The 27,535-nt window shown below is 32.5% G+C and overlaps 1 protein-coding gene and 1 pseudogene across 8 annotated transcripts in view; both read right to left on the bottom strand.

The window, feature by feature from the left end:
• The window catches only part of Cep170 (centrosomal protein 170), a 118,407-nt gene that overhangs the window by 5,652 nt on the left and 85,220 nt on the right, over positions 1-27,535 (bottom strand). For 5 of the 8 annotated variants that reach the window (XM_021727191.3, XM_021727188.3, XM_021727186.3 and 2 more), the window contains 3 exons: positions 16,351-16,528; positions 13,633-13,803; positions 7,937-8,025 (listed from right to left, as the gene is read on the bottom strand). In XM_021727191.3, coding sequence (XP_021582866.2) covers positions 7,937-8,025; positions 13,633-13,803; positions 16,351-16,528 — 438 coding nt within the window. The remainder of the gene's footprint in view (positions 1-7,936; positions 8,026-13,632; positions 13,804-16,350; positions 16,529-27,535) is intronic. The other 3 variants (XM_005326570.5, XM_021727190.3, XM_021727185.3) reach the window with 2 other exon arrangements.
• LOC120887280 (E3 ubiquitin-protein ligase RNF114 pseudogene) lies at positions 18,863-27,531 on the bottom strand (annotated as a pseudogene).

Raw genomic sequence — 27,535 nt, 5'->3', positions numbered from 1 at the left:
TATATATAATCTATTAGACTTAAGAAACTTTTTTTAAGAGAGAGAGAATCTTTTTTTTTTTTTTTTTTTTTTGTAGATGGACACAACACAATGCCTTTATTTTTTTTTTTTAATGTGGTGCTGAGAATCGAACCCAGGTCCTACCCGTGCTAGGCGAGCACTCTACCGCTGAGCCACATTCCCAGCCCAAGATTTAAAAATTTTAAATTTTTATCTTTTTAATAAAAAAATACTATTTTAGAGATAAATATCCTATACTGCAAACTAAGTTTAATATAATTTATAAAGTACCACCAAATTTTGATTTGTCTTTCAAACCTGGCATTTATCTTTATTCAATACTTTATCATCTATGAGACATGATTCAGCAGCTTTAGAAAAATGTAAATACTAACTACCATTTTTAAATTTTTAAAAAATTTCTTCAATGAGTCACTCTGGAAATGTAGCTTAACTGCCTTATGTAAAAATCAACACTGTACAACATTAAGAAAGTAAGTTTTTACTATTGGTAGCTAATTAATATTTAAATAGTAAATTAATGTCCTTAATGGTATTTCTTCAAAGGTCAATATGCCATGCAATTCATTAATATACATTCAAATCTGGAACATTTACAATTACGCATAACCATACTTAATAATATAATGATGGGTCTGGAATCTGGTATAAGTATACTCTTCTGATCTATTATCAAATTTTCTAAACTCAAAAGAGTAAACATCCTTGCCAGTCATATTTTTAAGAACTGTTGTGCTACTGACTGTGATATTAAGGAATAAGCAAAGTATTGTGTTCTTTTGAGAGTCCTTGTAGCACTAGTACTGGGAATTAGGAAAATAACTTGTACAACTGGAAAAGTCTATATTTAGCCAGACAGTGCTAAGAATTCATACAAGTTCTAAAATTATTAAACCACAGACATTTTACTTTGATGAAAATGGCTTAGAATACTTAAATAAGTTTCCTGATTCACCAAGAAACAAAATAAAACAAAAAAGCCAAAACTCTTAAAGAGATAAAAAGCTTATTTGAAAGGATAATTTGTAAATATGGTATGGACTTAAGAAGCCAAACCTATCATTCAGGCTTTAATGAAATGAATCTAGCCCTTTCTACCAGCAGACTACCGTGGGAGGTCAAGCCCAGCGACCCAGATCCACCTACACCCACCTGTGCTGGACCCAGGAGCGCAGCAGTCCAATCCACCCCTCCCTAGGCGGGACAGACACTCACCAGAGCATAGCCTCTGGCGCACAACTGCCCTTTCCGACCAGCAGACTACCATGGGAGGTCAAACCAGTGACCCAAATCCACCCACTCCATCTTATGCAGGTCTCAGATCCAGGATGCAGTAGCATCCACTGAGGGACACCAACAAGGTCTGGAAGCCCAACAGCAAGTTGAGGTACAGACAATCTGCATGGGTACTACAAGAATATAGGAAAGAAACTGTAATATCTCAGGTCCACATGGCAAGAAAGGAAACCACATAGACAACATCAAAAAACAAGGGAGGAAAGTGCCCCAAACAAACCAGGACACTATAATAACAGAACCCATGGACAGCAGAGTTGATGAAATGTCAGAGAAGGAGTTCCAGAAGGTTCATAATTAAAATAATCTTTGAATTAAAGAATGACCTTAATGAGCAAATACAGGCAAAAAATTTATCACTCCAACAAAGAGATAAGAGAGAAAATACAGGTAGCAAAAGATTACTTCCAGACTAGATCACTTGGAAGAAAGAACGTCAGAAAATGAAGACAATGTATACAACTTGAAAAATAAAGTTGATCACACAGTGAAGATAGTAAGAAACCATGAACAGAACAACCAAAAATTATGGAACAGCATCAAAAGACCAAATCTAAGAATTATTGAGTTAGAGGAAGGCACAGAGTTTCAAACCAAAGGAATGCACAATCTCTTCAATGAGATAATATCAGAAAATTTCCCAAGCATGAAGAATGAATTGGAAAACCAAATACAAGAGGCTTATGGGACACCAAATGTACAAAATTACTACAGATCTATACCAAGGCACATTAGAATGAAAATGCCTAGCATATAGAAAAAGGACAGAATCTTAAAAAGCCTCAGGAGAGAGGAATCAGATCACATATAGGGGGAGACCAATTTGTACCTCAAAAGATTTTTCAGCCCAGACCCTCAAAGCCAGGAGATCATGGAAACAACATATACGAAGCTCTGAAAGAAAATGGATGCCAACCAAGAATCTTATATCCAGAAAAACTAAGATTTAGATTTGATGATGAAATAAAAACCTTCCAGGATAAATAAAAGTTAAAAGAATTTACAACCAGAATGCCTGCACTACAGAACATCCTCAGCAAAATATTTTAAGATGAAATGAAAATGCATTCTGCTGTCATATATAAATTAAGAAAAGAAATGAATTCTAATACAATGTTATATTTAAATACTAAGGAGGCAGAAAAGCTTATCAAGAAATTACTTAGGCCAGGCTATGATGGTCAGATTTGTTTTTGTTCAAAAGTCAATATGAATCTTCAAGAAAAAAACCATAGTTTTCAAAGTCATTTTCAGATTGTCATTACAGATTAAAAGTAGGCTAAACTTCATCAGGAATACGTAATAAATTCCAAAGATTATTTTATTCAATAATTTAACTACTAAGCTAAAAGTACTTTTTGATAAAGTCTTGGTGTGGGGGAGTCTTAGACTCATATTCTAAGTCCTCTATAACCTATTTTCTAGCATTGTCTCTCAATACATGGAAACTGGTATTGCAAAGTGACAGTCTACCAATGCAGGGTCATGTTTTGTAACTTGAGTGGGTCACTTCATATGGAATACAATGAGAATGCTGCAAAACAGGAGTTCTCACATAAATACTTTTAAATTGAATCTACAGGAAGTATTCAAATAATTTAAATATGCATTTCTTTAGACTGACCTCAGTAGGTATTTGAGTTTATATGTTTTGGCACAAAGCTTAAAGATCAGGCATTCCTTAAGGTACCCATGCAGAAGGCTTACATCTCTATTCTTTAGATTTGTTTATCAAAAATCATGCCCATCTTTGAATATTATCTATGCCACAAAATCTTCCCTGATCATCCCATGAAAGTGATCCTTCCTTTTCTTTTTACTCTATCATATGCTGTCTTGTATAACAATGTTATACATGTAATTATATATGTGCTTTACCTTACCACTTGATTATAAATTTTATAAGTCAAATGGTGTTTTATTCTCTTTATTATCTTATTTCACAAAGTCTGTCAAAGTGTTTTACACATAGTAAAACCCAATACTCAAACTGAAGGTAACTCAAACATATGGAACATTTAATATTTAAATGTAATGTTGTTGAGGCATTTTTTCCCAAATTGTCAAATTTCTAAGACAGTAAAATCAATAGCCAACCAATAAATCAATGTGCTCTTTGTTCTCAATTTTAATTAAATGCCAAAGCTACATAAATCATTTTTCTTAGGGGGAGATTAGAGATGAGTTCAGAGCAGAATGAGAAAGACACACTGTGGTAAAAAACAATCAACAAGAGAATAGTAGTAAGAAGTCCATAAAAATCTGGAAACTGAGTAAGTGGATAAGGATACACTTATTAGAGTGATTATTTCTTGTAGTTGGAATGAAATAACATAGTATATTCATTTACATGTAAAATGTTTTACAGTAGCAAGTCACATACCACACTTTTAATAACACTCTTATGATATTTTTATGGATAACAGTGTATCAAAAGCAATCATTTAATATATTAACTTTCTATTGCTTTCTTCTTTTTATGATAAAGGACAAAGTCCTTCACAAAATCTGCCTAAATTGATACATCCTAATCTCTACAGTGTCATCTCATAATCCCGAGCCTGTCACTACACTTTTTACTTAACTCCTCTCCCCATTCTTCAGGACTTAAATTGCCCACCAATCTCTCCTAGATCCCAAAACTCACTATGGGATCTCACAGTATCTTATCCTGTAATTTCCTTTCTATTCTTACCACATTGCATTATAAGTACCCATTTGCCTGCCTTCTGCACTCAATTGTGAGGGCATTTTGAAAAGTGCTAGACAAAAATATCCACTTAAAAACAACTTTATCAATGAATAAATTTGGAGACTATTCCTGTATAAGATTTTTATTTTTATTTTCTTTTTCAGTGCTGGGGACTGAACTTGGGCTAGTCAAGTACTTGTACACGGCAAAGTAAGTATTCTACCACTGAGTTATACTTCTGGCCCAATTTCTATATACAATTATTTAATCAATATTTATTTTATTTATTTGTTCCGTGGTTAATAATCTTGCCATGAAATACCAATTTAGAATATAATTTTAGTGGAATAAAATTCAAAATCATAACCTTCAATTAAACTGAATACTTTACTCAACCTGAGGTTTGAGTCTTGGTACTAATACGCAGGCATGTGATTAGGACCTGAAGATTTGTTAATTCATGTGTAATAATTAATTAGCTAAGTTTAATTTTTTTCCTTTCAAATTCCAGTTGGGCTCACCCAAGGGAATAGTAAACTACATCTGTCTCTGGCCATACACTAGATGAGTACATCACAGGTGGGTGGGCTATGACAGTAAAGGAAAGCTCTTCTTTTCCTTTTTTTTTTTTTTGTGAAAGAAAATGGGCTGATGTGACTATTAAGGGAAAACAAACCTCATCTAAGATGGCATTAGTCTTAACTGCTTAATCAGTGTGTATAAGTAAAAATAAAAACAAAGGAATCATTTATAAACTCAATCAGACTTCACAAAATGCATTATTTCTAAATAGCATGCGATTAATCTCTGAATTATGAGCCTTAACTTTTAAAAAATGAAATAGGATTTCAATTTACTAAAGTAAAATTAGTATTGTTATTTATATTTTTATTATCTCTTCTATGTAACTACTAATGATTTTAATATTAGGAAAAAGGAAAAGAAGATGACTAGACTTCTGTGGGAACACAAATTGTGATTAGTGAACTACAAATAATATTCTTGTGAAATAATGAAACTAAGACAAATCAGGTAGCAGAAACAGCTAACTTAACCCAGGTTGACTCATTTGAATATATTACCTAGAATGTAAACTCCACAACAGCAGGGGTTTTTGTTTTGTTAAGGTCTAATTAACAAAAATTCTAAAGTACCTACAATGTACTTTACAACTATCTGTTACTGAATGGATATTAAATTATTATTCTGTGGAAAGTTAACTTTATTTGAAACTCATAGGAATATGTCACAATTGACAGAGTAAATTTTCTTGAAAAAAGAACAATGGATGGCAAAATAAGGGTATAGTTATTAAAATAATTTAAAAGACCACTTATGTTTATGAGGAACAACTTAAGAAAAGCCAAATAATCAAATGCTTTTTTTTTTAACTATAAAGGTAGTATGTCTCATATTCCAACCCAATTTGGAGAGACTATCAATATACTTCAGTTATATTCTCGAAAAAATATTGATTGAAAAGACAAAAATATGGAAAAAATATATTTGTGTACTGACATATATAAACATATACAGGTAAAAGACATTATATGTATATTTTTCTGAAATATTTGTATGTTTTTAAAAAAAATTTAATTGCAGGTGGACATAATATCTTTATTTTATTTATTTTTATGCAGTGCTAAGAATCGAATCCAGCATCTCACACATGCTAGGTGTCCTGAGCCACAACCCAGCCCCTAAAATATTTGTATTTTTAAACCATGCTCATATATTACTTCTGTTAAGATACTCATTTACAAATAAAGAGGAAAAAAGAACCAGACAGTACAGATTAGACCATTCTTGTGAATATAACAAATTTTTGATTATTTTTCTTCTAGAAGACAACAAAATGAAGAGATGATCTGGTACATTTTTAAGAAATTATACAGACAAGAACTCAAGATATGGGGCTGGGGATGTGGCTCAAGCGGTAGCGCGCTCGCCTGGCATGCGTGCTGCCCGGGTTCGATCCTCAGCACCACATATAAAGATGTTGTGTCTGCCGCCGAAAACTAAAAATAAATAATAAATATTTTTTTTTTAAAAAAAGAACTCAAGATATAAAAGAAAGTGCCAGGCATGGAGGCACACGCCTATAATTTCAGCATCTCAGAAGGCTGAGGCAGGAGGATAACAAGTGCAAAGCCAGCCTAGGCAAAAGCCAAGTGCTAATAAGCAACTCACTGAGACCCTGTCTCTAAATAAATACAAAAAGGGGGCTGAGGATGTGGCTCAGTGGTCAAGTGCTCCTGAGTTCAATCCCAGGTAGCCCCCCCGCCTTAAATATGAAAGAAAGCTCAAGCCAGTTCTTAATATGCTAAGTAAAATTTCTACATTTGACTGAAAGATGATGTAAACTTTTTATAGTAAACATTTTTAATATTTTTTAAAAAATACTTTAAACACGTTTGATATGATACTTTTGAAATAGTTTTTGAAAAAATATCTTAAGTTTCTTTTAAACTAGGTAATTTACCTTAAAATTCAATAAAAATAATGTTCACTGTTTTCCCCAAATACTTATTGGTATTTATCAAACACTGATGAAATGTTTTATTTTAATACACAAGCCACATAAAATTATATTTGTGTGTAATTTATAATTAACAAATAACTTTAAGAAATAGTTTCATTATATTTGAAACTTTTAATTATATGAACTACAAACAAATTAAGTTACAGTGTCAATGATTTCTGAAATATTATTACACAGAATCTAGAATTCTCTGTTTTGAATAGGTAATAAAGTTATAAAATAACAATATTTGACAGGTATTTACTTTGGGGCAAGTTTTCCCAAGATGAACATATTCATTCCAAAGAAGGGAAAATTGAATTTGAGAAAAAGCAATGAAGAGCAAAAGCAGTAATATTACAGTTTAAAAAAATAAATATACTATGTATGTACGTTCATGTATGAGACTTGTATCTTCTTCTCCTTACAACAACTCTATGAGTAGTCAATAAAAGTATACATATTCCTCTGTTCCTCCCATGCTCTCCCTCCCTACCCTACTATGAGTCAGCCTCCTTATATCAGAAAAAGCATTAGGCATTTGTTTTTTGGGCATTGGCTAACTTCACTTAGCATTGTCTTCTCCAACAGCCATTCATTTACCTGCAAATGTCATGATTTTATTCTCTTCTATTGCTGAGTAAAATAGATGAATTCTAGATAGGGCAGAGGGGTGGGAGGGAAGAGGAGGGGGCAGGGAATTAGCAAGGATGGTGGAATGTGATAGACATCATCATCCAAAGTACATGTATGAAGACATAAATTGGCGTCAACATACTTTATGTACAACCAGAGATATGAAAAATTGTGCTGTACACATGTAATAAGAATTATAATGTATTCTGCTGTCATTATTTTAAAAAAAATCAATAAAAAAGTATACATATTCCTCTACAAGATGGTAAAACTGGGGCCAGATTAAACAAAGGGAGTATTCAAGTTCTTAGTAAGTGGCAAAGCTGAAATATCCTCAAGTGTTGTGCCTGTTAGACTAGTCTTGTCTTGTGCCTTTATTATATACATTTCCTAAGTCAAATAATGTCCCTTTTACCAATGAGGAAAATGAAACTAAAATCTGAGGCCTTTAAAAGAACCCTCAAAGTCTGTTAATTTAAATTATTTGCTATTATTTTTGTAGAAAAGGAAAATGTTTCTGGTTATTAATACAAGTTATTAATTACAAGTCAGTGATTACAGCTGTTAATTCTCAATTATAAAGGGGCTGAATATCAAAGGCATTTGTTAGCTATGGTTATTACTTATATTTTCAAACTAAAGAAGATAGTAAAGGCAGCAGGGAGATTCAGTTCCAATGACTTTATTAATTATTCATAGCTGTGATATCAGGCTCAAAAAAATGGAAGAGGTAACTGTTATGGAAAGGAGGTTCCAGTAACCACAAGTACCTGATTTTTCCAGCTGTTTTATCTATAGATTGTCTTATCTTTTTAGAGAACTGAAAGACAGATGACAGCAGCAGATTATCTCCCATGACCTGAAACAAAGAAAAAAAGTAGATATTAAAATACTACCACTGAATTGTACAACTACTAAGAACACTATTCACAACTTAGTATACAGGTATGTAGTATTTATGCTAATTTCAATGAAAAAATTAGGAAGAACGCAATTAGAGTAATATATAAGGAAATAAAGAAAATGAAACATTATTAATAAAGGAGTTTCTTTTGTCAAGTTTCCATATTGTTTTGGTCATACCATTTTGAAGAAAAAAATTCTAATTTAGCCTATCTTTAATTACTGTCATGACTCTCATACTCCATTCAAACTATCATAAAAGGGAAGATATGAATAACGTAGAGCACACTAAATGTATTATTTATTCTTTCACCAAGTAATATGAAAACAAAGATCAAGAAGAGCACAAACCCTCCTCTCTAAACAGAATATAATGGGAAAGACAAACTTTTCAAAATTTACTCAAAATATTAAGTTTTTGTGATGGGGTTAGTACTACCCCAGTTGAGATACAGAGGTTTGTCTGTGCACAGGAAAGATTTTAAGGGCCATATGGTTTCTACCAAAACTCAGCTTTCTTCTTGCAAAGTGAAAGAGCATTCACAAAAGATTTAAAAACATATGAATAATGCTGTGTTGTAATAAAAGATTATTAAAGGTGACAGGCCAAATTTGGTCTAAGAGCTGGGATAACTCATGAAAGCAAAGCTAGTACAGTTCACTAAAAGGACTGAATTTGAGTCCAGATATTCCAAAATCAGCCTCTTTATATTGCCAGACCTATATCAATACTTCGAAAGAAAACCCAGAAAATTCGATATGGTCTTGGATGTCAATATGCTTTGAAGACCTGTAAGAGGTGGGGATAATAGTCATATATAGGAAATATTATTAAATATTTTACAAAAAGCATGTAAATATATGCTAAATTTTGTGATATAGTGCTGTAAGAATTCCAATGAAAATGAGTTTGGTGAGGGTGACATAAGTAGGATGTGGTCATGGAAAAACTAGAACTTACAAATGACAAGAATGTGAAGCCAGTGAAGGATAAAGTTTCTTGGGATGTGAAAAGCAACATAAAGGCAAGGAGGATAAATAGAAATAAGATGTGTGGGTAATGAGGAAGTAAGCCAAATTAAAGTGGAAGACATATACAAATAAGGAAGGAGTGACAAAAGGCAGGGTAGTCTAAGGAAAGATTATACACAGAAGAGGATCTCTCTCACTTTTCTACCCCATAAATTGCAGTTCAGTATATTAAACAAAGTTCTGATAATAACCTTGAGATATTTTCTAGATATCTCCATCCTCTTTTACAAATAAAGATTTCTTGCACGTTATTTTATTACACTTAGAGGAATTTAAATGATTTTTCTGTCTCAGTCCCCTGGGTAGCTGGGACTACAGGCATGTGTCATTGAACTAATAACATGTTCATTTTATAATAATTTAAAAATTTTTATAAACACTGGTCTGCAGGTTCACAGAATTAACCATGAATCAATATTCATGACATACATCACTGGTCCACTTGGGCAACTTTTTTTATCCTTTTAGTAATCTAATGACTCTACCACTCCTCCAAATAACTAGGTTCTACCAATAATCAATAAAGAGTAGATAGTATTTAAAATAAATGTCCACTTCTCCACTGTCTCCACCACCACTGGAGGAAGATATTTCTGTACCCTCAGACTTTGACCTTAACCATGTGACATGCTTTGGCCAATGAGATGTTCAGAGATATGACATACGCAAAGGTTTGAAATATGCTTGCACGTTAGGGCTTCCTCTCTAATGGTACTATAACAAGAAAAAGCCCCAGTAAGCCTACTGGCCCAAGTACTACAAAAGATATATGGAATGCTAAAAGTTAGCCAATCTCCAAAAACCAAATGCTGAATGTTTTCTCTGATATAAGGAGGCTGATTCATAGTGGGATAGGGAGAGGGAACATGGGAGGAATAGACAAACTCTAGATAGGGCAGAGGGGTTGGAGGGGAAGGGCGGGGGCATGGGGTTAGAAATGATGGTGGAATGTGATGGACATTATTATCCAAAGTACATGTATAAAGACACAGATTGGTGTGAATATACTTTGAATACAGCTAGAGATGAAAAACTGTGCTCTATACGTGTAATAAGAATTATAATCCATTCTGCTGTCATATGTATAAAAAAATACATGAAGCAAATCTAGATGCAACTTGCAACTTTTAATTGTACAGCTAAGCCCACTATTAACTCTGGGTTAACCTCTCTGCCACAGAAACTTTTTCAGTTGTCTATTATGCAGTAAGGCTGACTGATATATCTACTTCAATTTAGATGGTATACTCCGTCCCATCTCTCTGTCTTCCTGTAAAGGTAAACAATATCATGAATTCCATTTATCATTCTCTATCTTTCCTTTTTATGATATTTGTTAGATCAAGGAGTATATTTTTCATTTTATAAATATATGACAAAGATAGCAACAACTAATAAATGGACAAAAGAAATGTTTAATTAGTAGAACTAAGTTATTTTCACCTATACCAGGACAGAGTTTATCTTCTTCATCTATTCCTAATTCAGTATGTTAATTCTGGGTGAAGAGAATAAACAAGGAAATGCATTTTTAAAAAACAATTTAAAATTATGCAACAAAGAAAGAGTTAAAAATAAAATATGGAAAAGATATGATCATAAAACCTTAACATTTATTTATTGTTAACAGAATGATCACGTATTATACAGACTAGAGATGTATCTTGTCATCATGCATTGAAACTGTTGTCATTTTAACTTAAGTTTATTTATGTAGAATTGGCAGTATGTCCTAAGTCATAGGTAGGACTGTAGATAGTAAGATCACAGATGTATGATTATCTAAATTTAGTGTTCTGTTTGTTATGTTTACCATTTACTCAATTGGTTGCTCTTCTGTGTATCAGTTCGTTCATGTGTGAGTGTAAAGGAGCATTTTCATGAAGCGTTTATTCTAAATGATATTAAACAAATGTTGTAAGCATTAGAAAAGGCAGCATGTGGGCTGGGGTTGTGGCTCAGTGGTAGAGTGCTTGCCTAGCATGTGCAAGGCACTGGGTTCGATCCTTAGCACCACATAAAAAAAATTTTTTTAAAAATGTCTACCAACAACTAAAAAAATTTTTTAAAAAGAAAAGGCAGCATGTGATTTATATTAAATACTGAAGTTCCAACATTATTTACAGTGTTTATTAGTGTGTAATACTGTGTAATTAGTAAACTTTTCAGAGGCAGAGTTTGGTTTCTTTTCAGATGAATAGTTGTGGCCTGTTATCACTGGGAAGTACATTCTTTTTACGGTTTGAAATTGATACTGGAGTACTAACTGTACAAATAGATTTTAAAAAAACAATAAAAATTGCATGCTAACAAAAATATATGACAAAGAATCACATTATATATAATCTTTGGAGACTTAGTTTTTTCACTTATATTGCTAAAATTCAAACATATCATTGCACATTTCTGTAGTTTGTTTTTATTACAACTGTGCAATGATATGTTTGAATTTTTTTTACATATTTTTTGCCAAGATAAACACTTTGATTCCAAGTTTTTGATATTAGCAACATGATAATAACAATAGTAGTAACAAAAGTAGTCCCCCATTATCTGTGATTTTGAATTCATGGTTCTAGGTACCTGTGGTCAACCATAGTCTGAAAATGTTACACTGAAAAATCCAGAAATAAACCATTCATAAGAATTAAAGTGTGCACTGTCCTGATTAGCATAATGAAATTTCCTGTCATTCTGTTCTAGTCCACTTGGAACATGAATCATCACTTTATCCAGTTTATTCATGCTACATACATTCCTGCCCCCAAGTCACTTAGTAGCCATGGATTATAAGATCATCTGCTGATGTTCCAATGTATGTATAACCTTACACAGTAACCTAACACTAGGTCACAATGTTTATATTATTAACCTTACTTTTTCTCATCACATTGACATTGTATCATCTGATATCACAAGAAGGATGAGGAAAGTACAATAAAGTATTTTGAGAGGCATCATGTTAAATAAACTTTAGTTCAGAATATTATTATAATAGCTCTATTTTATTATTACTATATTAATCCTTACTATACCTAATTTATAAATCAAACTTAATCATAAGTTGGGCTGGGGCCATAGCTCAATGACAAAACACTTGCCTAGCATGTGTGAGGCGTAGGGTTCAATCCTTAGCACTACATAAAAAAATAAATAAAATAAAGCCATGCTGTCCATCTACAACTATTAAAAAAAAAAAACTTTACCATACACACACACACACACACACACACACACACACACATACACACACACACACACACACATACATATAGGAAAAACTAGTATTTATAATAGGGTTTAGCACCATCGAGTTTCAGATTTCCACTGGGGGGTCTTAGAATTTATCAAACCATGGGTAAGAGAAAGATCTACTGAATAAATATGTTTGTGTGTGCCTTGTTTGGTCAATGGAAAAAGGTTTTCCTTACATACATAGTAACAGGAAAACTGCAATATCCTGCTACATCTTTATGTTCAAATGTAGGAAATAAGTTAACTATTTTCCAGAATGACTGCATTGATTTAACCTCCACCAGCAACATGTAAGATAGTCCAATTTAACCTCGACCAGCAACATGTAAGGCAGTCCATGTAGCCATATTCTCTTTCAATACTTAACACTTTAAGATTTTTTAATTTGTTACTGATGATTTATACTCTCACTATTGTCTTAAAATACCATCTCTGAATACTCATGAAGTTAAACATATCCTTCCTATTTTCTGTCTTTGTATTTTCTCTTTTTTGTTTTGTTTTCGTTTTTGTTACCAAAAATTGAACCCAGGAGCACTTAACCACTGAGCCACAGCTCCAGTTCTTTTTTTTTTTTTTCTTTTTCTTTTTTTCTTTTAGAGACAGGGTCTTGTTGAGTTGCTTAGGGCCTCACTAAGTTGCTAAATGCTGGCTTTGAACTCATAATCCTCTTGCCTCAGCCTTCTGAGCTGCTGAGGAAATAGAGATGTGCCACCATGCCCGGCTGTTCAAATCTTTTGAAAATATTCATTCTATTGAGTTGATTTTGTGTTTTCTATTGATCCATAGGAATTCTTTATATATTCTGTATATTCATCTTTTGTACTATATGTGCTACACAAGTTTGTAACTTGTCTTCTTATGTTCCTTGAAGTACCTTTAAATACATAAAAGTCCTTAATTTTTCTGGCGGGGGGTGCTGGGGATTGAACCCAGGGTCTCATGCTTCCCAGCCCCAAAGTCCTTAGTTTTAGTATACTAAAATTTATCAATCTTTTAAAGTCAAACTTTTTGTGTCTTTTAAGAAATCAACACTTATATAATGTTCAAAGATAGTTTTACCCATATTTTTACTAAGAGGTGTTATAGTTTTGCTTTTGCCATTCAAGAACTTATTTCACTTAGAGTTAATTATTTGGATATAAAGTGATGTTGGGATGAAATTTCATTCTATCAGAATAACCATTTTTTCCTCAGCCCTATGAATTAGTTTCCCCTTTTCCCACTTATAGGGCTTGCCTCCTCTGCCATATGTCAATGTCTACAGTTCACTTACTTCATCCCTGCTCCAGGTTCTCCGTCTTGTAATTGTTAGATGATCAGGAGGCTCTGTTGTTTGAGGTTTCGGATCACTAGATCGACCATTGTTTCCTTCTGGTGTTTTAGAATGAACTAATGGAGGGATCTTTCGGAAGTTGAGACTTTCATCAAAAACACGATCAACCAACTAACAGAACAAAAGCAAACCCTTATGAGAACAAAATAAATTAGAAAAGCATAGACACTGCATAAATTTTATGATTAGAAGTTATTCCATTCTCAAGTAGTAACAGAAGCATGTCATCTTCAATAAACCAATTACGTTTTAAGTAAGCACTTCAAAAGTATTTTTTATGAAATAGATGTTCATCTACATAGATTTTATTTTCAGAATCTAAAATATATAACTATGCCAAAATCAATTAGTCTCTGAATAAAATTTCTTCAAATGAAAAATAGATACTAAATAGAAAAAAACTCAGCTATGTAGATGGACAATAAGTTCATTTTACTCATATTGCCTTACCAGTATAAAATAATGTTTCTTTTTCTTTTAGTTTTCTGTTTTTTTTCCTTCCCAAATCCAAGTGACAAATTTCTTCATAAGATACATAAATTGCAAATTTCAATTAAATTTACAAGAGGAAAAAATTTAAATCCACATAAATATTTTAATCTTAGTCAGATAAACTTTTAACAATGCTATAGAAATTATACCTTCTAGTAAGAATAATATACTGCCAATGATATACTAAAGTGCAAATTACAGACATTCAATACTACCTAATTTGGGTTTACTGAAGAGGAAATAAACTCTAGTACAATATTCTGAAATAAAACAAAAAGGAAAAATGAAAGTCTATTTAATGAAATGTTTGAGTAATTCTACAGAGTTTGAGTGAATGTATAATCATGTTAGGTAAAATTTAGTTATAAAGCTGAAAAAATAATATTATCATTATAAATGTACCAGCGAAATGTGTATGTCTTGCCACCAAGAAGATCTTTCTGTTTTACACCAATAAGGATGATTTCATACTTAAAATTGATCAATGTGGTAACAAAACTCTACACAGATTGATGAAATATCACTTATTAAATCAGACAACATATAAAGGAAAAACAAATGAAAAGTGTCCATTAAAGAACTAAAAAGAAATATAACAAAAAGCAACTGAAGAAAATATCAGCTCAGATTATCAGAATTAAATTCATCAAAAAGGTTAGCCATTTTGGGCTACTATTCAGAACATTATATTATAAAATTTAAAAAGTGGAGTCATTAGTATTGGGGGTTGGCAAAATTTTTCTGTAAGGAGACAGATAATAAATATTTCAGGTTTTGCAGTCTACTGTAGCACAGAAATAGCCGTACACAATAGTTAAACAAATGAGTGTGTCTACACTGTGAAAAAAATTTTGCAGAAACTGAAAGGTGAATTTCATATAATTTTAAGTTATTAGTTATTATATTCCCTTAATATTTCTCAACAACTTAAAAACATAAAAAAGTTCAATTTTAAATCATATAAAAACAGGAATTTCCTGTCAATAGTTTACCAACCCCTGAACTACACAAATCATTCTTTTAAATGCTGATCCTTTGCTTGCATTTCTGCTCTCTATTAAAATAGCCAACATGGCCAGAAAATATAGTCAACCTTACATATCCAGGCATCTCATCAGTTAAGTACTGAAAGTATTCTTTAAAAAGCAAAACAAACAACAACAACAAAAACCCTGTGTTTGTAGACTTTCCCTTGTCATTACTCTGAAAACAATCCAGTTTAACAATGACTTATGTAACATTCACATTGTATTAGGTATTATAACTAATCAAGAAGTGAATCAAAGTACACAAACGGATGTGCATAGGTTATATGAAAACACTATACCATTTTACATAAGGGACAGATTTTGATATGTACAGTGGGAAAGAAGGGAAGATCATGGAATCAATTCCCCACTGATACTGAGGGACAAGAGACAATAGTACTATTAATTTTATAAATTAAAGTCACCTTCTGGAACACGTTGTGTAAACTGATATCCTCTGGTTTGTGTTGCCAGAGGTCCTGATTTTTTTTTGTACAGGCAATAGTCTACATACGTTAACTTAAATTTCAGAGTTTATAAGAATACTTTGAAAATCTATACATATACATACACCCACACACACACACACACACATACCCCACATACACATACATATATAGTGTGTATATGTATACATAATATACATCTTTGTTTTTTAAAATATTCCTGTGTATATAACTATGTATGGATTCATTAACATAATTATCACTTAAAGCAGTAAAAACTGTTGTGTTTTTATCTTTTTTTTTTTTTTTTTTGCTATTAGAGATAGTAACTCATTAACTAGCAGTCAAAACAAGCATTTATCATATCAAATTTTGGTTTGCTTTTCAGACACCATTTAGATTCACATTTCATGTAAAGCTACGGAGCAGAAATGCAGAAATTTGCAGGCAAAGTTCTTATTCTAAATTATTTTCCACCTCCATCTTAATAGTAGACCAAATGTTAACCTTTACTGTTTTGTTACAAACACATAAAAGAAATTTGTTAAAGCAAAGTTGGAAAATGCAGAGCTTCATGCAAACAGGAAGGGTGGACATATCACCCCCCCCAAAAAAAAAACTGAAAACAAACAAACAAACAAAAAAAACTAAGCAAAAAGCTAAAAGCAAAAGAAATAAAGAAAAGAAAGAACCTTATGCATTTCTCCATGAAGATCTCCTACCTCTTCTCTAGTGTCTATGGCAGAGCCAGGGGTGGTGGCAGCAGTGCTTACTGTGGTACTAGGGGCAGTGCCTGATGAAGTCACTGAATCTATCTCTCCTGCTACATCGTTGATCTCCCGAGCAATGAGAGCAAGATCTTGGCTGATCCTGGTAGTAAGTTTAGAAAAGAAATTTAATTCCTTTTAAAGAGAAGCTCTAGAAACAATAATTCATGATAGAAATCAGTTATATAAGTAGCATATTTAATTAAAGATCTGTACCCCAACTTAAGATTCTTTGTAAAGGCAACAAAATATTTTGATATCAAAAATCTTAGACTTTAAAAGCTGGCATTTACAAAACTTAATTCCAAGTAATTTATAAGATATCATCTTGAAAAATATATTTTAAGCACCCTGAATGGAGATATGTCTTTAAGTATACACTGTTCACAAAAATAACCAGCATTAGTATATCATGGGGTTCTTAAACTTGGAGATGATAGAGTTCAAGGAGTCTAAACTTTCATGAGAAGAAACAATTACATTACTTTCTCTAACACCTAACTGATGCTTGGCATTTCTTTCAAATATATTAGAGTTGCTATAGGTATTTCAAAACATCATTTATGTTCATAATTTCTTCAAAAATTATAGTCATTAAATTCACAACAACACTCTTTATTTAAAAGAACCATATGCCACCATATTACTTTAAAATAATTTGATAACAGTATTTCAATATAATTGAAATTCTTTTTATAAATATTTTATATTTTTACATTCAGAACACTCTGACACAGCTCCATAAACTTTAACAGCTGTCATCTGAAGATCACAAAGTTCTTACAAGATAAAGCTTATCTGCTTTTATTAATGAGGACACATTCTCAAGAGAAGCTGAATGACTTGCTCATGACCATACAACTTAGAAGTACCTAAGGCAGGATCAGATCTCAGGTTTAGTACTCATATCCATAAAGCCACTTGTGTTTTTGACCATATAGACTAATGAATTAAGTAATTGTTACTAGTGATAATCAAAAGAGAAAATAGACATTTTTCACTTAGCCTTTGTTTTTCAACAGAGAGGAACACAACAACCTATCATTTATAGTCCCACATGTCTCAAGAAAGATGTATTTTCATTTCATTGAGACATGCAATTTTCCCATGCTGTGCATCTGTTGCACACAAAACTAAACTTAGTTACTTCCACAGGGAAGGTTTCAGAATGACAGAATATTCTTAAAAGTCGATGTGAAAGTTTCAACAACTTCAGAATCCAAAATAAGTATAAAATAACATTTTTAAAATTTGAATAATTTGAGTTTGAGAAACTTTTAAGGGATGCAATAAGAGCATAAAAAAGTTTTAAAAAAGAGATGCTTAGTTGAAGCTTATGGACCAATTGAAACAATTTATGGTGAACTAATATATAAGCTTTATATAAGAAATGAAAGATGGTTAATTTTTCTCTTATTTACCAATGTAAAAAGGTAGGAAAAACAAATATTTATCAACCCCTTATTATTTGCCAGGCATTGTGTTAGTTCCTAAGGGCTACAATGGTGAAGAAGCAGACAGGGGTTCCTCAGGGAGCTTAGAATAGATAGTGAGCACCATTATAATCAGTACATTATAAATAAGCTTTACATTTATTAACTCATTTAATTCTCACAATCCACCTATAAAAAAGTCCTAATCACTTGCTTTAGTGATAAGAAAACAAAGCTTAGAAGTCATGTGATCATTTTTAGGTTAAAGTCACAAAAAGAGGCATAACTAGATCTTTCCATTTTGTGATACTACATCTCAAATTACTGTTCTGAGTATATTTTTTTCAAAAGATTATGTTGATGTGCTTATTTTGAAAACAAGTTTAAAGTGTTCTGTTAGATAATAAGGTTATCTGCATCTCAATTGGGAAAATAAGAATGTGAAAGACTTCAAACCCAAAACTTTGAGCACCAACATGGAAAATGCTATACTTGACCTAATATGACAGGTCATAGTAAAAAGATAGGCATATTAAAAATACTGTATAAAATTACCTTTAGGATACAAGGTATAGACATAAATGAATCTTGGTCCCATGCCCAAGATATCCACCATTTATACACAAATATTCTAAGATCCTAAAAAGCTAAAAATGTGAAATACTTCTAGTCCCAAGCATACTGTGTAGGAGATATTCAACCTGCATAGTCAATTCTTTCCTGAAATAAATGAACTAAGATGAGAAACAGAATAACCAAACTTAATGACAATTTTTAAAAGACAAGCAACAGTTTATCTGAAATTTCATTTTTTTCTTTGAACTTTCTTTCTGTGGCATTTGTACAATAAAGCTTCTGATATTTGTGGAAAGCAATATAAATTAATTAGAAAAATATCAACAATAGCCATGTCCACATTATGTAGTAAAACATGTATTAAAATGGGCAGTTCTTCATGTAAAAATAACATACATTGTTCAGGCAATAAGCATTCAAAGTATTCATTTGCTGGTATATTATGTGTGTGTGTGTGTGTGTGTGTGTGTGTGTGTGTGTGTGTGTATACATACATATATTCTTTGCATGAAAATTGCTTACAGTTGACTCAATAATACATACCATAAAATTTAAATTAACCTCAAATTAATTGCTTAACAATTTCAGGTATGCTACAACCAGTACAGGGAATTTTAAAAGGCAAATAAAATTATTAGGAGAAAACAAAAGTTATGGCCATCCTCCAAACAGAAACAGAAGATTTATCATTCAGTCTAGGGTATGGATACATCTATCCCCATGTGGTTGCTAAGTCTAAGCTTCCAAATTAATTTTATAATGCTCCTTAGGTCACACTTATTGAAATATCTTATCATATATTTCTTTACATCTCTTGTATCTGTGCCCTGATTTAAAAACTAAGCCTACAAAGCCCTTCTTCTACACTTATTCTCCCTCCCTTTCAAATCTGCTAAAGGGAGAAATTCTAAAAAAATAAAATTAAAAACAAACATTTTATTTGAGGTTTTATAATCTATTTGCTTCCTTTACAATATTAATAGCTATTTAAACCTACCAATTATAAAAATACAATTCAAATTTAAGTCCATTTTCCTTATTACAAATTTTAAACCAGCACAAGTCTCAAACAAAATGTAAATTAAGTGATAAAGATCTTTAATTCAAACCTAATACTTCTTGAGAGCCAGAACTACTGAACCAATTTTTTAAATTCTATAAAAATAAGTATGCATTATTTGTAAAAGAAGAGAGAAAAAAGTTTGAGATAAGATAGATGTATTTGAAGTCATGAAGTTTATTATTTTCTTATCTCAGTAATATCACTTTTCTTACTTAAACCAGGTAAAGGCTAATATCCACTGAAGGTTTATATGCTGGAAAAAAATATTAATTATAGACACTAGGTATGTTGGAAGTGTTAATGAAATATTAAAAATTTCAAATTTCACACATGTGAAAACTATTTTTAAAATTTTTTTAATTGAATTAGAATTTTTAAAAACTCCTAATGCAATGTATCCCTAAATAAATATACAATTTTTGCCAAGTGTGACCTAACAAATACCATAAAAACAAACTGTCAGGGGCTGGGGTTGTGGTTCAGTGATAGAGAGCTTGCTTCACACGTGTGAGGCACTGGATTCAATCCTCAACACCACATAAAAATAAATAAACAAAATAAAGGTACTGTGTCCATCTACAACTAAGAAAATAATTTTAAAAAACTGTCAGATTTTGATTTGAGATGCCAATATAAAATTTTAGGTTTTCAATTAACTATAAACATTTTCTTTATCGCTTTAATGGCATATTAAGTTCCAAACTTTCTGGGTATAACCAGTGTTCCAGTGTTTGGCCTATTTTAAAATTAAAACTGGGTCCTGGAGATTGAACCCAGGCTCTTACACATGCTAGTCAAGTGCTGTACTAATGAGCTATATCCCTATCTCTTGGCCTATTTTATTATCAATAATATTGTTCAATTTTACAACTTTCAATAAAATAAAACTTTTATAAAGACTCCAAAAATACAAAGAAAAAAAGACTAAGGTCAGGATATATATCAATTTGAAATAAACCATGTACTATATAACAGGCCACATCATGAATCTCTTGAAATTTAAAAAGAAGAGGGGATAGAAAGGAAAAAACTTTGTTCTCTTCTTGAATGGTTTTATAAGTATCCTTTAAGGAGACATAATAAAAGATTTTAAGAAAATATTCTCTCTCTTCCTTTCTTTTTTTTCTTGGCACCGGGGATTGAACCCAGGGTCGATTAACCAATGAGTCACCCAGCCCTTTTTATATATTTTATTATTTTATTTTTATATTTTGAGACAGGGTCTCGCTAAATTGATTTGGGCCTTGCTAAGTTACTGAGGCTGACTTTGAACCTGTGATCCTCCTGCCTCAGCCTCCTGAGCTGTCGAAATTTTATAGGCATTTGACACCAAGCCTGGCAAAAGTATTCTGGAAAAATCAGATTTGATAATACAAATATAATTAAAAGATCTTCAAGAAAATTAATGCACATCTCTTTAATTCATCTATAGGTATCCAATGCTTTTTAATTTCCTAGATACCAAGTTCTATTAAATTTTTCTTCACTGTGTTTCCTTATCTATTTTTCCAAAAAGTGCTTGCCATCTTTCCCCATGTTGTCAATTGCCTGTGAATCTATGAGTGCAATACTCTTTTGTAAAAAGCAAAGCCTAGTTGAATATTTTATAAATTGTAAGAACTTAAAATTGATTCTGAAACTCCAGGTATATGTGGATTCTCATAAATTTATGAGATGACCAGAAAACTTAAAGCTCAAAATAAAGATCTAAATATGATCATATATTACTGTTTTCTCTATATTCCCCCTTTACATATAACTAACATTTATTCACAGTTTACTATATGTCAAACACCAGGTCAAGTACATGTATCTATTTGTCACCTCTCTCACATTGATACTATAATCATGAACATTTTTTGCAGATTACTGGAACACGGTTAATTAACTTATCTAGAGTTCACACAGACCTTGTAGTAAGAAATGGGCTTGAATCCAAATGGTCTGATTACAAAGTCCATGCTCTTGACTATGAGGCTATAACATAGCTATGGTATCTCCCTGTAATTTGGTTTCTCTCTGTTTAGCAACATTCAGAGTTTACTCACCATTCCCTTACTTCATGATAAAATCTACTACCACTTAATTTTCTTTTGTGAATGACTTCTATAACTACTATTCTAGCTTTCATTGACATCTTATATTTTAAAGCCATAGTTTGTCTGCTAGACTTTTTCACATGATTGTCATTTAAACATCTTAGGTCAGTATATCCAAAATATAGCTAGTTCCTTTTCCTTGCCCTTTGTGTTCCCAAATCTTACCAATCTCCCATTTGAACAACTATGGAATTATTTTAAATTCTGCCTTACCATCATGGCAATCATCAAATGTTGTAAATTGTTGTATTTGCATCTCTTTCCTTCATTCATTCATGTATGCCAACACTATCATATTTTAGATCTTCAACACATTGCACATTAACCTGTTTTCTTGGTTCCAACAGTAAGATGTATTTGCTCTTCTCAGATCCCTCAAATGAAAGCCTTATCAAACTTTTCTCCAAACTTGTTTTGAGAGAATCTCAATTTAAGGAGGTCCGAGTTAACTTTTTCCAGAAATTATAGTCAAGAAGCTGATCTTAACATGCAGGTCCTTCTAAGTAACAACACCTTAAGGAAAAAAATTACCCTGCCCCAAATGGACCCTGTCTTTGCTAGTTACTAGGCAACTGCAGCTAGTTCTTTCATGATGGGCAGTAAGAGACCCACAGCAACGTGTACAGGCCCAGAGTCATTTCAACCTCAACCACTGACCAGAAAAAAACTACCACAAACTAGAGATGTGTGACATGAATGAATGAACCTAATAGATTCTACTCCTATACATTAGATTGACAGCTCTTAGCCTTATAATTAATATTCATGAAATATGTTCAACTTCAAGTTTCTTGAGTTGCTACTAAACCAAATTCTGAGTACATAATTTTTATTAACTGCTCATCAGAGAATATGCTATGCCCTGCAATCTTTCTTCCAACAAGAAACAACGGGATCAGAACAGCTTTTCTCTGAATTAAAAGGCAGAGTTTTAAAACACCAATTTATATGCTAAAACGTGTCATAAGAAAACTATTTGTGACAGTAAAATAATGCTCAGATTAATCTAAGTTACCAAGTTAAGGATAAAAGTTACCAAGTTAAGGATAAAAGTAACCACCAAAGCCCTCACGCCTTCTCCTTTTTAATCATCAGAGGACTGCTTTTCACGCATCAGGACAAGAATGTATGCAGGCTCCCAAAGAGAAAGGTAAATGTGACCCAGTCATCTGAAAACACGTTTGTTAGACTGAAATATAAACCAAAAAGCTATGGTCCTCCTACCTCTCTTAATTGACCCTCCTCCCCACTTATGGAAAAATGCTGTTTAACTTTCCTAACCTAGAAATACCTCCACTAAAAATATGATTATACCTTTTCCTAAAAAGGTACCCTGCAGGCATTTAAGACTGAATCAGTTAATTCTAAGCATTTGCAGGAAGTGTGGCAAAATATCAATAATAAAACTTCCAACATCAGATCATGCAAAATCCAGAACTTTTACCCTACAGGGGTTCCTGAAATATTTTCAGGAATACAAATTGCAGCTTCCAGTAGCCACTGCCCACACCCTCTGACAAGTAGCTCCAAAGCACAGATGAGTTTCAGTCCTGGTCAGCTGTACTCTTGCCAGAGTTCACATACCTCCCAGGCAAGGAAAGAAAACACATGTTTTATTGTGCTATTTGTGACCCAGAAAAGGTCCCAGGTGGCTCACAGGATCTGAGAGATAATCACTGGATGGAAGGAATAAGTGTGAAATAAGAATATGTGGAAATGAAAAAGCTGGATTTTCTTCCAGAAGAGGAGGTAGAATCTCTAGGAAGTAATTGAGGATCAATGACACTAGACCAAATGACAAACAAGGTTAATAATAGGGAAAATAACTTTGGCAAGAGCCCAAAAGAAAAGAGAACTCTGACCTGGAGACCCATTTCCCCTGTCAGAAGTGACCCTGTCCCAGTGCCACGGCTCATTTCCAGGTCTGTTGTACAGTTAAGCCATAGGAGTCAAAGGTTTCACACTTAACACGTCATGGAAGCTGATGGAATATGGTAGCACCAGGTTCATCATGTCCTCTTCATCAATACCGTAATCCATGGAAATTGACACTGGCACTGGCACTGGATGTGTTTTTTTATGAAGCTGGTGCTGCATAGTCTCCCAGGGCATTGAGGCACATATTGAACAAACCACAAGTCTGGTATCTGTTGCTGTGAGATAATATGCAGTACTCCACAAGCTCTTCCTTCCACAAAGTTTTTCTCAAGACAGTAAGGACAAGGAAAGGTATAAAGATTTGGGACATTCCGTGTCTGAAATGATGCATACTTAGTTGTGGCCTTCACACCTTCCATGATATCGTCTGTTATTTGGAACTGAGGTAGTCATGGGTTTGAATCTTAAGATAGGAAGAAATCATCTTGGCAGCCATGGCAAGATGTCTCTGGTCTCAAACTGTTGTTGCTCTGGCTTTACAACTTGGAACTTAGGTGTCAGAGTGCTGTGATACAATCCACAGAAAGGTTTCTTCAGCTTTAGACATTCCTACAGTTATGCAGACCAAAAGATGTGCCTACAAGGCACCCTGCACAGCTTCTCAGATACCTACCTTTAAGCACCCAGGACACTTGAAGTGGCCCAGGGGGTCTGCCTGTGTCATGGGCCACAGGTAATGCCCGCACAGGGCTGCTGTTGCACTGCCATCTGGCAACTGCTGCACATTAACTTTTGACACAAATAAGTGCTCTTCTCTCAGGTTCTATACAGTGCCTTTAGCGTTATCTAGATTAGCAGATAAAATGACATGTATATTCCTTAGCTGGCATCCAAAGTCTCCCATTATTTAGCAAGCTTTGCCCTATCTTCAGTTTGGTCATTCCCTAACTATATACTTCTATATCTTAGTACAGATATTTTATATATATATATATATATATATATATATATATATATATATATATATATATGTACTTTTTAAGCTTTTATCATAGCACTTCATTTTATATTAGATATACACACCTTTGCTTTCTTTCTTTGATTCTAACTAAAGTCATCTTCATAGTCCCCTTAGACTAAGCACTCCTATTACATTAAAAATTCTATGTTGACTTGGTGGGAACTATATGTATATATAATATTTTTAAAAAACCTAACTTTAGGCAAATTTGATCCAAAACAGAACTGGAGAGGCAAATACAAAAATAGTACACCATCTTTGCAAATAATACTCTCAGCCAACATGAGGATAAAATATCACATTGTTTTTATCTTTTACTTTTTCTGTGTAATATATCTAATAGTGAATTATTGTCATTTCTTAAAATGAAATACTGTTGACCAGAATTCTCTCCAAAAAATACAATTTAATGATACAGTTGTATGTGTAATAATGAATCCGAAACAATGAAATATTGTTAAGCACCTTGTGATTCAAATGGAAATGATATAGTCTTCTAATATAATATTTAGGTCATCTATAAAGGCACTAATGGAACTGTTTACCCTAATATTCATAAACTACTATAATCTATCCAATTCTTACTAGCTGAACTATATATCTCTATCATCATTGAGAAACCGAGGCAAGAGCTACCAAAGCACATGCATAAGGGGTACCTGGAAGAACAGCTCCCTATTCTAAAAGACTAATTAACACTATACTTCTTTATACATTTTATATTCTGGATTAACATTGCTTTGTACTTTAAATTTAAATGCAAGTAAAGAATTACTATATACACATTTACAAAGCACTGGTTAAAGTGAAATAGCCCTGCATTCTAAACAAAAAGAATATGCCAAAACCAAAAACACTTTTGTAAACAATGAATTTTGCTTTTCAATTAAAGTATCTTTACCTATTACTTATCAATAATCAGCAGATGAATTTTCTTCAAGTGAAAGTAATAGTCCATTATAGAAAACTTATTTCTTATATCCTGTTTAGTTTGTGATTTAGTCTTTTGAAAATAATTTTTCTCACATTAACTAACTTATCTTTGCCCTATGAGAAGATTAAATATCAACATTAGCTTTCTTCCTCATATCTTCTATCTTCCCTTCCTCTTCTTTTAAAAATTTCCATGAAAAAACCCAAAAAGTATTCTCTGAGATATGTGACTGGAAAACACACCTTGAAAAATTAAAATTCCAAAGGTGAGTTTTATAACTTAGTGCCACTAACAAAATTTCAGAGGAAAAAGGCATGAGAAATTACTAGAAGCTGAACACCTTGGTCTGTTATAGATGACAAAATACACAGAATAGTAGTAATACAATGCACATGACAAAATGGAACCAATTAAAAATGCACATTACAGTCAATATTCCCACTTCCTTTTTATCAAAACTCTATTTGGGAAAAAGAAAATGGATTTGGCCCACAAAAAGAGGATTGTCAGTATTTCTAGTTTAGAGAGAGCTGAGGGAGGCCTCTTGAGAGGAGAAAGACATATTTTAGTTTCTCTTGGCACCATCTGATCTTCTGCAGCTGGGTATTTCCTTGTGGGGGATGAGGAAAATGATTAAACAAGAATAAGACTGGCCAGGAGAGGTGGTGGCACATGCCTGTAATCCCAGAGGCTCAGGAATCTGAGGCAGGAGGATCACAAGTTCAAAGCCAGTCTCAGCAAAAGGGAGTCACTATGCATCTCAGTGAGAACCTGTCTCTAAATAAAATACAAAATAGGCCTGGGAATGTGATCGAGTACCCCTTACTTCAAACCCTGGCACCAAAAAAAAAAAAAAAAAAAAGAATAAGACCTGCTATTACCAGCTATACAGAGAAGAATAGAAAATATGTCAAGATTTTCTCACTACAAGCATTTTGTGGCCCATAATTATTCATGGATCCCAAGCATATAAATGCCTTTCTTTTAATGAGAATAATTGGCTTAAAATGCTTCAATAATTAGTTTCATGAAAAACAATTTGTATAATAAAACCAAAATGTTTCAAATCGCACAATAAGATTAGGTCATGTTCTCCAAATATAAAAGTAATTACTAGTGAATAGTCATTAAAAACAAAAACCTAAACAGTATATTAAACTAACGAGCCAGAAAACACACAATTCATAGAAGTCAACAAGGAAAAAAAAGATAATCACCAATAAATTATGGTAAAAGTATCTTGTTATTGTAAAGGCAGTTCAAAGCCAGTCTCAGCAAAAGGGAGTCACTATGCATCTATTAAATAGGTATATGTTCTTTAATAATGTTGCCAAATATAAAACTTGAAAATTAGCTACTGACAAAGGTAGAAATGATTTTAGCAAGTAAACGATGAAAATTTGGGGGTAACACACGGTATGCTGCATTAAAATTTAACCTTACAATCTTTAAATAAAAAAACTTATATTTTTAATTGCTATCATATCCGTTTAAATAGAACTTCTCTTCAGCACTTATCCAGAGTAAATAATCAATCACATACACAGCATGAGATTTACTTTTTGTACATAATCTAAATGTTATAGCAATAAGTCTTAATATTTACTTATTTTATATTCAAAATAATCATATTTTTGTATATTCAAAGTTTAAATTAATAACACTTAATGAATTCATTATGGAAAAATCTGCCTACTTTAATTCTCCCCAGAGAACATTAACAATTAATCTCTAAAAGGTAGACTATTACCTCTTTGGAGGTTTAAAGGACGGTGATTAGTAACCTAACTGAACAATTGTAATTGTGAAGAGCTACTACTACTTTTTAAAATTCATACTATTTATTCTGCATTGATACTGAAAATTAAAGACAGGAGACCAAAATAATTCCACAATATCTTCTACAGTAAGTTAGTACCACTGGCATTAAAAAAGGTAAAGATAAAAGGAAAAAAGCTGATGGACAGCAATTCTGCTGACAACACAGTTCATCCTCACAATGGATTTCATTTCTTCAGACTACCAGTACAAATCAAGCAAAAGCTAAATTTTGTTAGCAAGTTGAATTGATAAAAATCTTGAAATCTTAAAGATAAATCTTTAAAA

Source organism: Ictidomys tridecemlineatus, chromosome 10 (genome assembly GCF_052094955.1).
Source record: "Ictidomys tridecemlineatus isolate mIctTri1 chromosome 10, mIctTri1.hap1, whole genome shotgun sequence".
NCBI lineage: Eukaryota > Metazoa > Chordata > Mammalia > Rodentia > Sciuridae > Ictidomys > Ictidomys tridecemlineatus.
The sequence above is the reverse complement of the archived record's forward strand: the minus strand, read 5'-3'. Positions and strand labels throughout refer to the sequence as shown.